At 33.2% G+C, this 19,130-nt stretch overlaps 1 protein-coding gene across 1 annotated transcript in view; it reads right to left on the bottom strand.

The window, feature by feature from the left end:
- CPNE7 (copine 7) overlaps window positions 1–19,130 on the bottom strand; it is a 2,789,522-nt gene that overhangs the window by 73,930 nt on the left and 2,696,462 nt on the right. Inside the window, exon 13 of the mRNA XM_044081847.1 lies at window positions 13,115–13,166. Coding sequence (XP_043937782.1) covers window positions 13,115–13,166 — 52 coding nt within the window. The remainder of the gene's footprint in view (window positions 1–13,114; window positions 13,167–19,130) is intronic.

Below are 19,130 nucleotides of genomic sequence, written 5' to 3'. Positions count from 1 at the left end.
TTAAGGCACTCTGCATAAGGGGCTTGTTATACCTTGTATTCTTTTTGTAAGGGACTTTTGTTGTCATTCTAGTTGCTGCATATGCCTGGTCACGTATATACCAAAGAGAGCATTGTACTCAATGATTTGTCTGATAAGGGCAAAGTACAGTGGGATAATGACCTCTTTGGGTCTAGATGCTATGCTCTTACCTATAAGCTGGGCAATTTAAAAGGATTTCTTCACCACTGTGGCACACGGTGGTCAAAGGCAAGGCTACTATATATGTGCATACCTAGATCCCTGACCACTGGGTTGACTATTTAGGGGTGTATTATCAACATGATAATTAGTCAGGATGCTTGATTGGCCAAAGGGTACAAGTATGCATTTTTTAGCATTGAGTTTAAGACCATGGCTTTGGCACCATTTGTTAGTCAGAGATAGACCTTCTTGAAGAATGCTAGTGTCTCCAGGGGAGTCAGTGATAACCCCCAGCTTGCAATAATGTGCAGACTTTGTCAGCCATAAACATTCAACATTTGCTACTATTTCAGAGAAATTGATGCGAAAAAGGAGTGGGCCCAATAGTGAGCCCTGGGGGACTCTGCTAGTGACTAGCCTCTTGGTGAATGTAACCTCACCTATTTTGACCACCTGGGTCCTATCAGGGAGCTACTTGGCTATCCAGTGGGTGACAAAAGGTTTTATACCTAAATTAGTGAGCTTGTCTATAATGCCTGAGTGTGGTATTGTATCAAAAGCTTTGGCCAAGTCGAGGTAAGCTGTGTGCACATTCTTACCATCATCCAATGTTTGGTAACACTTTCAAAAAAAATCTACCAAATTAAATAAGCATAACCTTCCTTTAATAAAGCCAAACTGTGATGGGTCCAGTATTTGTCAATTACCTATGTCCTCATTTATCATATCCATGAAGATGGATATGAGGCTAGTAAGACATATGGGCCTGTAGTTATCTGGCTCAGTGGTTGAGCCTCCTTTGGGCAGGGGAATGACTGTAACCATCTTCCATTCCTTGGGCACAAAACCTGACTGCAGGCTCCAGTTGAAAAGTGATTCAAGTGGATAAGACAGGTCATGTTTCATGCTATTTATTAAATATCCTGGGATGTTATCAGAACCCTATGATGCAGGGGGGCGTGGCCAAGGATGAACACAGTATAGCAGCAGATTTCTTCAGCTCCACCAACATAACTACACTGACAGGAAATAATTACTTTAAAATTCAACTAATGTAATAATTTTCTTTCTAAAAACATTTGGAATATCAGTATCCTGAATAATATCTAAAAAAGAAAGAAAATTTAAATAATTTTCCTGTCAGAAATCTTCTTCGAAATTTCTCTTTCATCACCTCTGTTCAGAATGAGTTCCAGTAAGGCTAACAGTCAGGATTCCAGCATCAGGAAAGAGCTTCAGTCTTTACTATCAACTATTCAGCAACTAAGAACTAAAATGGACAGACTGGATGTTAAAATTGATAACTTTATAGAAAAAACTACAAAACAAATGGATTTGTTACATCAAGACTTACAACATCAGAAAGCTCAGATTACAGGTATAGAAGAGACTCTTAATGTTATGGACAACAGAATTCAGGAAGAAGAAATTAACATTGAATTTTTATTGAAACAGAACACACATCTTCAATCCAAACTAGATGACCTGGAAAACAGATCCAGATGCAATAATATAAGGATTTTTGGACTGCCAGAAAATATAGAAGGTAACAACATTACTTCCTTTTTAAATACTTGACTTCCCAAAACTTTAGATCTGTCAGAAGCATTTTCTTTTGGTATTGAAAGAGCCCATAGGTCTTTATCTAATTCTAATACAAATAAAAAGTATCCTAGATCAGTTATTGTAAGATTTGTATCATTTTATGACAAGGAGATGGTATTAAAATCTGCATGGGCTAAAGCACCTATAAAAATTAATGAGGCAACTGTGCATTTTGACAATGACTATTCTTCCTTGGTAATAACAAAAAGAAAAGTTTTTTGCCATTAATAAGAGAGCTTAAGAAAGCACAGTTCAAAACTCATCTTCTATTTCCCTCCAAACTAAAAATCTTTTTACCAGATGGCCCTAGAATTTTTGAAGACTTGGACTCTGCTTTGCTGTATATTAAAAAAAATAAAATATTAGATAAAATAGAAGATATGGAATGGGCAAGCCCTTCGCTAAAGAGGATGGCAACAGGAACTTCTTGGAAGACTTCAGAGAAGCAAAAAAGACTAAAAAATAAATGACATGTTCTATATTTCTTTGAACTCTTTAATTACAGTTACTACATTTTCAAGAAAGCCACAAATATCTTAAGGATTTATTCAAAGTTACTTTTTTGTGTGCAAAGAACTGATTTTGTTTTATAAATAATCAAACTTTCTGAGGAACAAATAACCTGCTATGAATCAACTTGTTTCTCTTTGTGATAAAGAGACCTAAGGTTAGTAACTTGATACATTTCCTTTCTCTTCTTGTTTTAAATAATGGCATTCTCTTTAAACTATACATTTAGAGAGGGGTGGGGGAGGGCAGGTTGAGAGGTTTGATGAAAAATATGAAATAAGGGGAAAAATAATTTATTAGTTCTTTAAAATTATTTATTCTGTTTAAATACTGTTGCTAAATATTATACCATGACTTAATTACTTAATACATGATTTCAAATAATATGTCATGATATAATTACAGTTAACTAGAACTAAAGTAGTTGAAAGTAATATATCTCATGCTCTACTTTATTAAAACAAACAGCAAGTAATATATCTTTGTAGATACTCTTTGTAGGTCTTTTTTTTTTTTTTTTCTCTCTCTCTCTCTCATCTATAAAGTTATATGCTTCTGATAATACTGATATGTGTATGTAATAAGATCTGTATGAGAAAATGAAATGGGGCATATAAAAATAAGTTGTGTTTATGTTAAACAACTGTAGGCTTGGTTTCACTGTCATAGAGACTGTAATGACTTGTAATATGCTTCGAGAAGGTTTTGCACTGTTTAGATTCATTTGTATTACAAAATGAATGTCAGTCACTTGCTTTTACTAAAATTCCCACCAGAATGTTATGGGAGACAATCTGGGATGTGGGTTTCCTCGTGAATAGTATCCTCGAGTCGTTTTAAAAGCTTCAACACTCAGAATACACGCAGAGAAGCTGAAAGCAGCCAGTTTGAACTTTGACCCCTGATTTCACACTGACACATTGCAGATCCAAGAAGTAAACTGTTTCAGGAAGTAGAACTGCTGTAAATGCGACTTTGTGATGAAAAACGAACTTTATGACACCCAAATGTGAGTTTTTCTTTATAATAACTTACTTATTTAAGATGTAATTTATAAAATGTAAAAGTTATAATGATTTTAAATGACTTAATATGCCATAGTAAACAAATGAGATATTTTAGAAGGCATAGAAGGTAAAACACATGTACACTTGTTTTTGAAAGCTTATATTATGACTGCAGCACTTTAATGTATATAAATGCTTATGATTTAAACATATGTAATGTTATAAATAATTTGCCTTGACTAACAGACAAGCACATGTATCATTATGATTATATTTCAGAAGAAATTGTCATGTGACATATTTTAAAGCTGCAGTTCAGATATATAAAATACAGATGGCTTTCATCACAATGATTTATGTATAACTAGGAATCAACATTGCTGTGCAGTATGTTCTTTTAACTTATGCATGAGAATAAATATTTTATTTAATTGGCAATAATAAATATGAGAAGGAAGCTTTTGGTGCAAGTAATTTAAAGCTTTAAAAGCTTTTAACTGTATTACTATGGCAGAAAGTGGGAATACCCTAATATAAGTAATGTCTGAACCATAATAGCCTAAAATAATATATGTTATTGAATTCAAATGAACATAAACATATAAGAACTTATTCTTACAAACTTTATTAAACTACCATATGGATATTCCCTCCCCCTTTCTCTCTCTCTCTCTCTCTCTCTTCTTTGCTCCCATTATCAAGATTGTTAGAATGCTATTTTGATTATGAGTGTATTATACAGAATAGATGTACATAGCAATATTAGTTGTTTCTAAATGTTTTTATATGTTTATATGTTTATATGAAGCTGTTATATAAATTGTTTAGCTTTGTTATAATAGATAATCAAATTAAATGAGGTTAACTTTAGTTAATAATAGTTAGTATTGAATTATTTGGTGGCAGCTGAAGTACTGCTGCTGAGGATAGGGGGATAACTTGAGTGGTATTTGCTACTCGAAGTTGGAGTTTTCAACTCCAGGCTGGGGGCAATGTTTAATCCAAACATTATTTTCACCTGATTATTGTTGTATGTATATAGTTTTGACATCCACATCACATTTTATAAACTCATTGTCACTACAAATAAAAGTGAAACTTACACAAAATTCCATAAGATTTTCATTAAATACAGCTATAATTAATGGAACACCTAAAGGAGGAGACATAATAATATTTATTTTGCTAATTGTTATTCTGATTATATGTTTTATATGTTTATAAAAGTTAAATGGTATCTCTAAAAGGAATTTCTTTAAACATTAATGGATTGAATAACCCATGTAAAAGGGCAAGTTTAATGAGATATATTAATTTGCATAGAGCCAACTTAATATTCCTTCAAGAAACACATCTCTTGAAAAAGGATATAGATAAATTAGCCACTAATAAATATACAGTCTTGGTTAGCTCAGAAAACACACAGAAATAAAGAGGAGTGGCTATCTTATGGAACCAAAATATGCCCATACCTAAAACTATTAAGTCTTATAAAGATGATAAAGGAATGTTTTGTATGGTTACAATACAGATTAATGGGAAAGTATATACATTAATCAATGTATATTGGATACCAGGAATTGGCATTAATACAGTGAAACACCATCTCAATAAGATTATATCATTTTCTATAGGAGATATTATTTTAGCAGGTGACTTTAATTGTATCCTACATGAAAAAGATACTACTACTATAAGAAAAAGGAAAATTACATCTAATGCAAAACATTTAAAGGATTTTATTAATTTATATTATTTGAATGATATTAATAATCAGATAGATTCTAAATCATTACCATACACTTTTTTTTCTAACAGATATAAAACTTATTCAAGAATAGATAGAGTCTTTATTTCTAACCAAATGGTAACAGACTTAATTAATTCCAAAATCATTTCATGTCCTATATCAGATCATAATTTAATTGTCTTTGAATTTATGGTAAAGAGTACTTATAATGTCCAGATCAAAAGAATACCAACATACTTAACTCAACTAAAGGACTATAAAGATTATATATTTACAGAGGTGCAACATTTCTTAGACTTAAACACTACACCTGATGTCTCCATTGTTTACATTTGGGATGCTTTAAAATCATATTTATATGGACAAAGTATCAGATGATATAATAATAAAAGGAAATCTTGGGACAAGGAATTACTAGATATTCAAAGCAAATTAGACTCATATAAACATAATAATAAAGAAAAAATTATGGACAAAAAAGTCATTGAGGAAATAAATAAATTAAATGAGAAATACAAAGAAATTTTAACCCATAAAGTCAAAATAACATTAGAGAAATATAAGTTTTTGTCTTATTCAATAAGTCCCAAATACTTACATAGACTTAAAAATAAAACAAAAAGGCTGAATAAACAAAATCATATCAAAGAAATTTTCTCTCCAGGGAAAAAGAAGAATGTTTCTATTTTACCAGAAATATTAGATAAATTTAGAAATCACTTTCATAAAATTAATCACAATAACATTAACATGGATTCTAAAGATAAAATAAAGAAATTTATAACTACAAACATGAACAAAAAACTTAATAAACAACAGACTAAACTAATAGATAAAAATATTTCATATACAGAGGTTATTACACAAATAAACAAACTTAAATCAAACAAAGCACCAGGTAATGATGGTATTATACCAGAGATTTATAAAATTATTCCTAAAAGTACTTACTCATTAATACATAGGGTTTTCATTTTAGCTCAAAATGAGTTAACAACTCCCCCATCCTGGCAATACACATTTATTTCACCAATTTTAAAACCCAATAAAGACCCAACCAGATGCACTTCATATAGACCTATTTTATTACTTAATGTTGACTATAAAATGTTTATGAGTATTTTTGCTGATAGATTAAAGACAATCATTCCAGGTATAATAGATATAGATCAGACAGGCTTTATTATAAATAGAAATACTTTTGATAATATAAGGAGAACTTTAACGTTAATTGATTATGCAAACAGGAAAAAGAAAGACTTAACACTTATTAGTCTTGATATAAGTTCAGCATTTGACTCAGTAAGTTGGGACTACTTGTTTATCTTATTGAAGTGTACAAATTTCTCTGATGCATTTGTGAATCTAATTGAACATCTATATAAAGGAGCATTGGCTTACATTAACATAGGAACATATGTCTCACAAAAAATACCCATATTAAAAGGTACAAAACAAGGGTGTCGACTCTCTCCACTATTATTTACTTTAATAATGGAGCCTTGGGCTAATTTGATTAGAAACAGCACTGATATAGAAGGATTTGATATAGATGAAAATACAATATCTAAAATTCAACTTTTTGCAGATGATGTTCTAATTACGTCAGCAGGAACCAACTCTTCTATGCAGTCATTATTTGATAAAATGACAGATTTTAAAAATATCTCTGGTTTGATATTTAATGAAGAAAAAACTAAAATATTACCAATATACACACGAAAAAATGTCCTCACTAATGATTTTCACAAATATATACCCAACTCAGGTCAGATAACTTACTTAGGTATAATATCAACTAAAGATATTAAATCTATTATACATAATAATTATAGTAACTGTCTTCATAATATACAAAATCTTTTTAATAGCTGGAACAATATGTTTTTTACCATGGAAGAGAGACTCACAATTATTAAAATGATAATATTCCCTAAGATATTATACTTAATACAATCAATAATACTCCCACCTACAAAAATAATTATTAAGAAATTGAATTCATTAATGTTAAATTTCTTATGGGCACCTAATAGACCTAGGATTGCATTAAAGAAACATACTAATAGTTGGTCTCAAAGGGGCATTCCATTTCCAGACTTTAATTTATATACTATCTCTTCTATTATAAAAGTTATTACTTTGTTAATAGATCAGTCATATGTTGCAAAATGGAAAGATTATTGGGAACTAATTAGCATTCACTTCATGAAAATTTCTTTAATACATAAAAATACTATTGTAAATAACCCCATGTTATGGTTACTAAAAGAATTTTGTACTTCATCTATTACACCAAAATATATAGCTAGTTACCCATTAAATATTATTATTAGATATCGTAATTTTATATTTATGCATCCTAAGTATAAGGAATGGAATTTTATCCTATTCCCTATAATGTATACACAAGGTATTCTTTTATCAACCACCTCTGAAAGAATTATTTTGGTCACAGAGAATGATTTAAAGTATTGGTATCAGTTGCTGTCTGACAATAAAGTAAAAAAATTAGACTTCTTAAAGCAAGAATTTGATTTGAGAGAAACATGTTGGTTAGAAATTCAGACTTTTAGACAACATCCTATTAATAAACTTGATTTAATGTCTTTAACAGTTAAAGAATCTGTGCCAATTCTGATTGATTACTTGATATTAAATTTACAACATAGGGTTTCTGATAAAGGTAAGCTCTCACACATACATAAAATTATTAGAGAAGAAACTCATTACAGTTCAGATACTTATTGGAATTATTTCATTTCCATTAATGGTGAATCACCAAAACAACAAGATAAACAATATATATTGGAATCTGCTTATAAAACTACTTCTTCCATTAATTGGAGACTTTTTACTTGGAATTTTTTACATAGATCTTTCTATACACCTTTAATGATGAATAAAATAAATAATAAAGACAACTTATGTAAGAGATGTAATGTAGAAATAAATGCTGATTGGGCACATATGTTTTATGACTGTATAAAATTGAAGGAATATTGGATGTTAATCAACGATTTTTTGCAGGCTCTTTTCACAGATAATTTCATTGTCTCTAAATCACTTATATAATTTAACACTCCTGTTCCTAAAAGTGTTAAAAAAGTTAAACTTCCCTTATTATGGTCTATTCTAGCAGTGGCTAGAAAAATAATAACCAGAAATTGGATTTCAGATACTCCTCCTTCATTTAATGAATTTAAAAATGTTATGACTGAAGTGTGTCATATGGAATTAATGACAATAAAGTCAAGAACTACTAGAAAAATGTCTTACTATATTATATGGGATACTTTACAAAGCCTGTTAAAAAAATCTTAGTTTCATTAGTAAGACATTACAGTTTAATCAATTGATTTGATTTGTAGTGGATGTCTCTGTAAATATTTTGGTTGTTTTATTAAATGTTATAACTATTTACATTTTAATTGCTTGTATAAGATTGTTATGATATTTATTCTGTATGTTAAAAACAATAAACTTGTTTTTAAAAAAAAAGAACCCTATGATGCAGTGATTTTAGCCTTGGAAATTGCATTAATAACCTGTTCTCTACTAATGATTAGACGGATTGTGTTATGTGTTATTTCCTTTGGACTATTGAGGAGGAATTTGGGGGAATCTATCAACCAAAAGGTTGCCAATGGCCTCCGGTTCAGTACGGGTGATGCCATTTACAATAAGTTCTGCACATTGTCTTTTTTATTTCCTCAGAGGTTATGGACATAGCTATTTTTCTTCAAAGTTAGCCTTTTAAGTATAAATTAACTCTCTTAGTCACCTGTTTGGAGTGTTCAGGGGAATTTTAGTATGTATGGATTGGTTTCCTACTCCACTTGGCCAACATTTTTTTTTTCTTTTGTTTTACACTTTATTTTTATTTATTTATTTTAAATTTGTTGACCGGTATAGTCCGACTGGAATCACATCCATTTTCAGTGGAGGCCCGGGAAGAAAAGCTCCAAAACAAGCAATAAACATTAAAAAAATGAAGAAATTTACAGATTTGGTATGTACAAAGAACATAAAAGCAAGTTCTCAGGTTAGAATTTCCCCCAGGTTACAGACAGGGGAAAAATTTTACAGTAAATTGACTAGTAATTAACATTTAAGATAAGAGTTAGCCAGGCTTGTTACAGTGGCATATTGATATTGCGATTCGACTAGGGTGGCTTGTCTTTTGAATTTGTCTAATTCTTAATATGAGTGGGTACAGCTCACTCTATACAGCTATCAATATGAATGTACAGAGAATTGCAAATAGCTCAATGTATTCTATGGTGTTTACTGGGTTTCAGGGTGCTTGGAACTTAGCCAAGGTGTTGCTTAGTAGAAAGAGTATAGACTTGGAATAGTTCCAAATGTTTTTGGTTTCACTGGATTTCATTTTTATTTCAAGTAATACTGCCTTATAATCAGATCTGATGAGCAAAGCTATTAAATTGGGTGAGAAACATTGCCCCCCCCCCATGTCTGTGAGTACAAGGTCAAAAATGTTTGTACCCTGATAGGAAAATGGACCAACTGTTCCAGGATGTTGATATTATCAAAGTTTAGGTATTGCTGGGCTTGTGTATTCCAAGCGATATAGGACTCCAAATGTATGGAGGGGTAACAGTGATCCACCATGACTATTGCACTGGGTTCAACGGTGAGGGACTGTAGTACATTGAGATAAGTAGTATGGGTTTCCTGGGACATGGATGGTGACCTATATGCTGCAAGGATATGGTACAACACCTTGTTTATGGTGAGTTACACAGGTATGAGTTCCAGGGTGTCATAAATTTTAATTAGCCTGGATGTGAGATTTGTCTTAATATAGATGACACTCCATCACCTTTATTTCCCTGCTGGTCTAAAGGTGTGAAAGGCATTATAACCTTGCATTGCTGGTGTACTCTCAGTAATGTTAATCCATGTCTCCATTGCTACACAGATGTCTACACTCTCCAGGGACAGGAAGGCCTACAGGGAGTGGAGTTTTTCGTTAAGACTTCTTGCATTGAGTAGTACCACCTTCAGATATTCCTTCACAAATTCAGTTAAGTTAGCAAGTTTATCATGTTGGCATTGCCTAAAAAGGCACTATGGGGGTGAAAATGGTTTCTGCAAATATCTGAAAGCCTAGAGGGGATAAGTTCTGACTGTCCCTGACAAAGCAGTGTGGTCTATCAACCGTGTTCTCCCAGGCCATCAAAAATTTTACCTCTCTGAATTGACACTGGAAGCTAGGCCAATTGTTAAAATAGATTTTTTTTTCTCTTGGTAACATGGCATCATGATTTGAGAAGGTAGTATGCTGCTCAGTACTAGGCTCATACCTGCCTGAGACACATAATCAATGAGCCTGATCATGTCTCACTTCATATAGTCAAGGAGGTAAGTCTCAGGTCATTAACACCCACATGGACTATGACAGAATCATATTGATACATGTGGTTCAATGACCTGAGTGCCTGTGTGACTTGATTGATCCTAGCCCTGGAAAGACAGTTAACTGTGACTCGCTCCTTACACAGTTTGGTGAGGGGGGCATCAGTGTGCCTCACTACAGAATTAATAATGACCAGGACATTTGGCTGTGTACTGGTTTACCTAAAGAGCTTAGCAGTGAAGGCTTGGGTACAGTATTACTACATGTAACTGCAAGTGGTGTTTTAACAGAGTGTTTACATGATGGCTGAGGACCCTTTCTTTGATTCTCCTGTGCAGGATGTTTTAGTGTTTTAGGAAGGTTACCTGTAAGTGCATCAGCATAAGTAGTTTTATATGTAGGGTCTTTAACTTATGCAGTAGGAGTGGTGCAATTATCAGTGACAACCTCTATAGGATTAGTTTGGTTCTATGAGAAAATTTTGCCTCCAGCATTAAAACGTGTTTACACCTCTTGCATGTTTTATAAGAATAAGTGGGTTGTCAGTGTACATGAGACAATTGCTACAATGTCTCAGAATACCCATCACAACAAGACAGGCCACAGAGAGAGTCAGGAAGTTCATATCCATGGCCACTGATATACTAGGGAAGAGTGAGGAAAACTTAAATATTGAACAAGTCAATAAGACAAGCTATGAGCAAACTAGATGCTCTAGTAGTTAAAAAAAATCTGTCTAGTAGTAATGCCACAAGAGTGCAGACTACAGACCAGGACAAAGATACTTAGAATAACAGGCACGAAAAGCTTTCACTAGTATTTCCCAACTCAGAAGGGTGGAGGCTACCCTCTTCTCCTACAAAAGTGTAGATCACAAACTGTCTGAATCTAAAATAACTGGCTTGGAACCCAAGTGCTTAAACCAGAACAAAGACACTTTTTTAGAACAACAGCATCCTTCAACCAGCAATTCCCAGCTCAGAAGGATATCAGTTATCCTCTCCTGCCACAAGAGTGTAGACCACAAACCTCCCTGATGTAAAATAACTGGTTTGGAGCCCAAGTGCTTAAATCAGAGCAAAGACACTTAGAATAACAGGCACAATAAGCCTTCACCAGCAATTCCCAACTCAAAAGGGTGAAGGCTACCATCTCCTCCCACAAAAGTGTGGACCAGAAAACTTCTTAATGTAAAATAACTGACCTGAAGCCCAAGTGTTTAAACCAGAATTAAGACATTTTAGGAATAACAGACACAATAAGTCTTCAACCAGCAATCCTCAACTTAGAATGGTATAAGCTATCTCTCCTGTCACAAGAGTACAGACTGGAAACCTTCCTTATGCAAGATATCTAATTTAAAGCTCAAGTGCTTAAATCAAAACTAAGTGGCTTAGAATAACAATTATAATGTAATTAGGCTACTAAAAAGCAGTAAGCAATGCAGTAGATTAAATGCAACTGAGCACTTTGAGAATATGCATCAAAAAGCAAAATAAAGTAATACATTAGGAATAAGCACAGATACAGTAAAAACAGTAAAATAAAATGCAATTTTTTTAGTAAGTGGGAAGAATTAAACAGAAGATAATTCAAATTTAAGATGTGAAGGGGGCAGGCCTTCCCAGCTGATCTCTCAGTATTCAGTGTAATGAGTTGATGATATGGAACTGGGAGGAATGTTCAAAATCAGATTTATAGTAGGGGCAGCAAATGAAAAGCCATCAACTTTAAAAGTATAAAATAAGTAAAAAATGCTTTCTTAATGAGCTCTGATTTCACCACTTATGTTTGTCCCACAAATATGCAAATAACATGTTTTTTATCACTATTTATTACTCTGATACATTTATACTAGGCCTCTCAGAGCTTTCAAATTACTTTGCTCAAGAATTCTGTACAAATTGCAACATAATGGGGAAACAAAGCCCCTAAGTCAGGAACAATTTGTAAATATTACTCTAATATGGTGCTGCGGTAGCGTTGTGGCCTCAAAGTAAGACGCTGTCCGGTTCGATTCTCAGCTAGAGCGTCTTCTGCGTGGAGACATGCGTGAATGGGCGTACCTTCATTGAAGGTTGTGCATCAGGCCTGGCAAGCTGGTATGTAAAAATCAACTGCCAATCATTAGCGGACCGGCGTTCCACTGTGGCGACCCCTAACCGGGAAAAGCCGAAAGACACAAACTCTAATATGTTTAGAAAGTTAACAGGTTTTGTATCAAATGCATTTAATGAAGAGCACAAAGTGTGAAACAAAGATTTATGTGTAATGATTTACCAGAAAATAAAAAAAGAAAGACAAAATATATGAGGGATAGAACAAAAGTAATTAAAAGTAGGTAGCTTATTTTTATGAGTATTTAAGTAAAAATAGAATATTCACTGCAAATTATCCAAATAATGAAAATAGTTGGAAGAGACAATGTTGAAACAGAAACTTCTAAGCATGATCTTGAGACTTTAAGGATTATTACCAGCTCTTATATGGTACAATAAATGTCACCAAAAATTGAGGATACCATATACAGTGCAAGAGTTTCACTACAGAAATTCTAGGGTCAGCACAATACCACGTATATATATTTGTGTGACTCTTATTATTTGTTGTGGTTTATTATCATGTTTGGTCAGTTTCTGTTCTGTCAGCCAACCACATACCATTAGCACTGATACCTACCTTCACATTCATCATCATCAGGGTTGAAATTAATTGCAAAGTCATGAGATACCTATCACAGATAAAAAAAAAAAGAAAAATTAGAAAATAAATCTTAAAATAAAAATAAACGCATATTACCAATGTTTCCATATATATTTATCCAGGGCACTCAAATGGAGACCATCCTTATTTTCTGCAAGTTCTTCCTAAACAACATTAAAACCAGAAGAGATGGCAACATAAAAAAACAGAGTAAAAAAGGAAATGCCTTACCCATGATGCTAATGGTGCATCCTTGTTTGTTTATTTATTTTAATATTGCATTCGTCCTAGTTTGCTAAATGGGTTAGTATCACTAAGGCAAAGGATGATTTGCAAGAAAGGACTAAAGAAAAAAGCTCATCAATGCAAACCTAGAGTTATGAATAAAGCACCCACATTCATGACTAACTTAACACCACTCATAAATGGAAGATTAGAAATTAAGTAATTTATTTTCCCAAGTGCAAATAACCACAAAACACCAATGCAACCTTATTTAAACATGTAATCATTATTTAGTCAATTACATCCCATTTACTCAATTAATGTAATGATCCTAATCAATGAACGTCTTTAAGGATGCAGAGTTCAACATTACTAAGCCAATGGTAAATATAGCCAGTCCATTTCATTATTTAACCATACAGGATAAAATGTATCACCTCTTGATGACTGAAGGCCACTAAGACTAAATACTTTACTGAACTGATATCTCCAAAATATACCACTTTAATATGTTAAACTACACTGCTAATGGGGTAGTCCCGTCTCACATCCCTAATATGTCCCTGTATCTTAAACTTAACTCTCTTTTTAGTTTGCCTCAAGTACTACTTGCAAATTGTACATGTGCTTTTTATCTCAGACTACCACAGAACTTTGACAGTTAAAATACTGCCAAACTGTTAATAACTTTCAATTAATTGTAATTTTATTGGTAGTCAAGACTAACATCCCACATATATTACACTTCCAGCATACCAGTGTAATCAAATAAACTCCTAATTACATATATATTAAAAGTCAGTAATTCCCCTAAATTAACAGATCATTTGCCAGAAAAACTAGGAACCTTAGGTAACACCCTAAATAAATGAGAATCAGTAAACAACATTTTCCAGTTATGCATTGCAAACGTTTTATCACATGTGCAAATACGTATTTAACCATACAAAAGAATCTATCACTACCATCTCTTATGGCAGACAAACCACTTGCCCCCCACTTAGTATATCTAACCTTAGCATGCCTACCATCCACTGCTTGCAAATCTTTAACCTTTGCTCTATAGATTATATCTTTATTATGACCCCTGTCAACTAATCTGCATTCTAAATTAGAAAAAGTAATGTCTCTAGCATATAATTCTAATAAATTCTCCAAATTCTCCAGTCAGTTAAGAACTGACTAAATGATCTGGATATGCACTTGTTGCATGTAAAAACTATTAGCCAAAGTGGCTTTTATAGCAATATCCAAAAAATCAACTTCACTATTATATACAAGTTAATTTAACATTTCCTTTATTGTTATTTAATCTGTGCATGAATTTAAAAGTTAACAATTGATTACCTTTACATAAGAAAAGTAAATTATCAATGTAATATACATATGATATGACATTGTTAAATAATGTAACTACTCATTTATTCTCTTTCAAAAAGAGTAGAAACTATATTGTCATACTTGGGCACATAAGGAGCTCCCATAGCCATACTAGACTTTTGTAAATTAAACAATCTTTACCATTTTTAAAAATATGGTGTGTCAAACTAAACTGTAATAATGATATCAAAAAACAATCATAAGATCCTTCCACTAAATAATACAGCACTCTCTTCAACTTGCATCTACATGGAATAATAGTAAATAAATCTTTTATATACATAATTAACCAGTAACATTCTTTCTGCTAATCAATTTCACAAACTTTCTCCACTACTTCTGTAGTATTCTTCACATAAAAATAGTCATATAAACATATGTCTTTGTCAAATAATCCAAAAAGAAAACACATTTTCTAAATAACTTCCTATTCATGAAATAATAGGCCTAACTAATGGCTTCCATATACCTTTATGCACTTTTGGAATAGGATAAAAAATGGGGTCTAACGGATGCTTTACAAAGAGTAATGACAAACCCCTTATGACATGAAACCTAATTCTATATTTCTGTTCAATAAATGAAAAAAAATGATAGTTTCAACTAATATTTTATCAATTTTCACATAATTGCTTTCAGCATTTAACAAAGTTCTGTATATTGTATCATAACTGGAATCATTCATAATTACCACATTGCCACCTTTATCTGATTGACATGCTACTATCATATAATGCAATCTTTGTAAAGTTCAAACCATTCATCTTTAATTAAATTAAAATTATTTGCTTCTTTACAATTTTTTTAAACTTCTTAACCAATTCATTTTTTTACAACATTCCTCATATATATATATATATATATATATATATATATATATATATATATATTGATTGAACACTGGTAGCATAAACTTACTTACCCTTTTTATGGTGGCAAATTTAATGTCTAATAACCTCTCCCCAAATTAACATCAATGTTCTGTTCAAAATTTAATTCTTTATCATCAGCAGAATACATTGTAAGTTCACTGACATTCCAATCAGAGGAGGACAGTTCTTCAGCCATTATAAAACTATCTGTATTGACCTTGATTATCTTTTGACCAACACTTTAAGTTTAGCTTCCTATGTAACAGATAAAAGTTCAGTTTGCATATTGCCCCATGATGGTAAAGTGTTTTTTTTTTTTTTTTATGAAACTCAAACCTTTTCTTAGTAAACATTAGTTCTCACAGCAAAAACATGGTGCAATAAACTCACTCCCTGTAACTTTTGTCTGCTACACAGACTATCACTTTCTTTTGCTGCTGCTTCTTCTTGTCAGAAGCCAACCTCTCATTTCTTCTCGCCAGTCATTGACATTGATGGTGAATGCTTCTCTACAACTTCCATCAAAGGAAGTAGAATGCTGTATATCTTCATTGACTGAAGAAAGATCTGAACTAGAGTCTGATGTATACATTAATGTTGTACACAGTTTTTCTCTTCCTGAAATATTGCTTGCCTACATGGTTTTCCATCATAGCCAGGAAAATAACTTGTCATCAGAATCACGCCACCTGTTAGTAAGGTTCATATTTTTTCTTGTAGTAATAGATGGTTCATTTTTCTATATGATTTCTACCAACTAAGTGTTAAAAAAATCAGGATGCACTTCACTTTTCAATTCAGACTCCAGGGATTACATGTCATTAACAACTCTATTGTGCTTATGAGAATCATTGCCAATGAATACTTTGATCAACTCCTTAGAACACTCTAAGCTAATTTTCACCCAACAATCCCATAAATCTACATCTGTGCTAGGAAACTTTCTTAAACCTCTGGGATTAGCTTTAAATCTAAATATCTTTGCAGAGTCATTTTATTGTAGCAAATATTCAAGTCTTTTTTAAATAAAATCAAAAACTTTTGTCAACTTGATCTGTACTGAAAGGCTTATTTGATACTTTCCAGCAATGGTTGGTTCTCCATGCATTTTTACTGGCAATTTTATAAAACATGCTCCAAATTCATGCTTTTCCCCCTTTTTAATACAGGCAGCTACCATGTTAACTTAAAATTACAAGGAACTACAATGAAGAAAACAAATCCACAAATAAATAAAAATTTAGAAATAAAGTAATTTATTTTCACAAGCACATAAGTTATGCATTCATGTGGGGAAAAACAACCACACAACATCAGTTCAACCTCTATTAAATATCCATTCATTATCCACTCAATTAAAATATATTTAATCAATTAATGTAATGATCTTAATCAAATAACTTTTCTAAAGATGCTGAGATAAACAATAGTAGAGTCATGATTGCCTGCATAATGTATGATGCATCGGCTCCACTGGTTGACCATTTTTCTTGGGATGGAGGAACAAAATTCCAGTGGCTATCTTACTTGCCAGGGGATGCAAATTGGTCAGGTCAGTGGGATGAAAGGAGACCTGAGGTTTGCCCCGGCAACCAGGTCCAAAAATAAAGGCAAAATTAAATGAAAGAAAGTCCAGCACACTTCTACACTAGATGAACTAAAGCAGCTTAATTTTTAATGTAGGCTTATCTTGCTTTATGTGCAGAGATATTAAACATGGTATGAGAGTGCCCTATTTCAAGGTAGCATCCTGCCACCTACAAAACCAATACTAAGTGTGAAATATTCAAGCACTTAAGGGGAACATACCTCATTATCTATAATCAATTGCCATCTTAGACTTACAATTGACATGGCATGATCTGCTTAAATTAATAACTATGGACTAGGTCAGTAGTAACAAGACTGGGATTAGCATTAATTTTAGAAGCTGTTGCTGTTATTATTTCTATGCTTCCAAACATCTAGGCCAGGCAGCCTTTTCTTAATAATATCATCAGCCTGACTGTGTACAGATATAATATAACTCAATCTGACTTATATGAACTTGAGGCCAAAAGCCTATGCCATGTACTCACAAGTGTGAGTGTGTGGTCGTGTGTGCACGCGCACGTGTGTGTGTGTGTGTGTGTGTGTGCGTGTGTGTGCCTGTGTGTCCATGTGTGTGCGTGTGTTTGTGCGTGCGTGCATGTGTGCGTGTGTGTGTGCATGTGTGTGTGTGTCCGTCCGTGTGTGTGTGTGTGTGTTTGTGCATGTGTTTGCGCGTGTCTGCGTGTGTGTGTGTGTGCATGTGTGTGTGTGTGTGTGTGCGTTTGTGTGCGTGTGTGTGCGTGTGTTTGTGCGTGTGTTTGCGCGTGTGTGCATGTGTGTGTGTGTGTGCGTGTGTTTGTGCGTGTGGGTGTGCGTGTGTGCGTGCGTGTGTGCATGCATGTGTGTGTGTGCGTGTGTGTGTGTGTGTGTCCTTGTGTGTGTGTGTCCTTGTGTGTGTGTGCGTGTCTGTGTGTGTGTGTGTGTGTCCATGTGTGTGTGTGTATATGTGTGTGTGTGTGTGTGTGTGTGTGTGTGTGTGTGTGTGTGTGTGTGTGTGTGTGTGTGTATTAAAATGTTGCTAATAAAGTGGGGGCTGTTTAAGGTGATCCCAAGTCTTGATTGCTGCAGTTATTGTGATTGCTTAGATGTTTTCATTATACATTTTGATATTTTTCATAAAAAATATCAAGGCAGACTTTGAGCTTTTTACAAAACTTTTTGTATTATTCTTTATCAGTCCAGCAAACAGCTAGCATATAAAATGACTCACTAACACTGTACAATAAATGAGTCACACACTCACATACAGACACACAAACACAGATGCAGAAAGACTTTATTAGTCAGTTGCAATCGGACTTTTTTCCCTGTATTAGCAATGGTAGAAACTGTTTTCTTGTTTGATTGTAAGCAGTCCTCTTGCACAGATAGATAGCTTCTCTGCTTTTCCAGTCATTTTCTTTCATTTTTCTGCCAACACTAATATTCACTGACATCTTCAAATTCTCATCTTACACTGCAGTGTACCTCTTATGTTACTGCTTGATGCTGTCTATGCAGAGGCAAACTACAAGAGCTTCTTAATTTTAATATTAAAGCACAGAAATTATCCATGCCTTATATGCAGCAATAGCCAACTACAGATTTTTAGATGCAGATAATAGCATTATAAGAAACTGATAAGCATATGCAATGAATGTTAAGCTTTCATGCTTGAAGACCATATGAAAAAGTACTATCATCACCTGCAAAAAATGGCACTGATCTTTTTAGACAATGATCACTGTGATTTGCCTTGATGACTGATGTCCCAGTGGTCACCAATGACCACAAGAGCCATTAAGAAGGCTAGCAATCTATCAGCAGAAGAAGGAAATCACAGCCCTTACCTCACAATGGCCACTGATAACTGCCTTACCTCTTATGCAGGTGAATACCACAGGATTAATAAAGAGGGAGGAAAGGTCACCAATTACACTACAGGG

Source organism: Protopterus annectens, chromosome 8.part1 (assembly GCF_019279795.1).
Source record: "Protopterus annectens isolate FY-2018-M chromosome 8.part1, PAN1.0, whole genome shotgun sequence".
Lineage (NCBI taxonomy): Eukaryota > Metazoa > Chordata > Ceratodontiformes > Protopteridae > Protopterus > Protopterus annectens.
The sequence above is the reverse complement of the archived record's forward strand: the minus strand, read 5'-3'. Positions and strand labels throughout refer to the sequence as shown.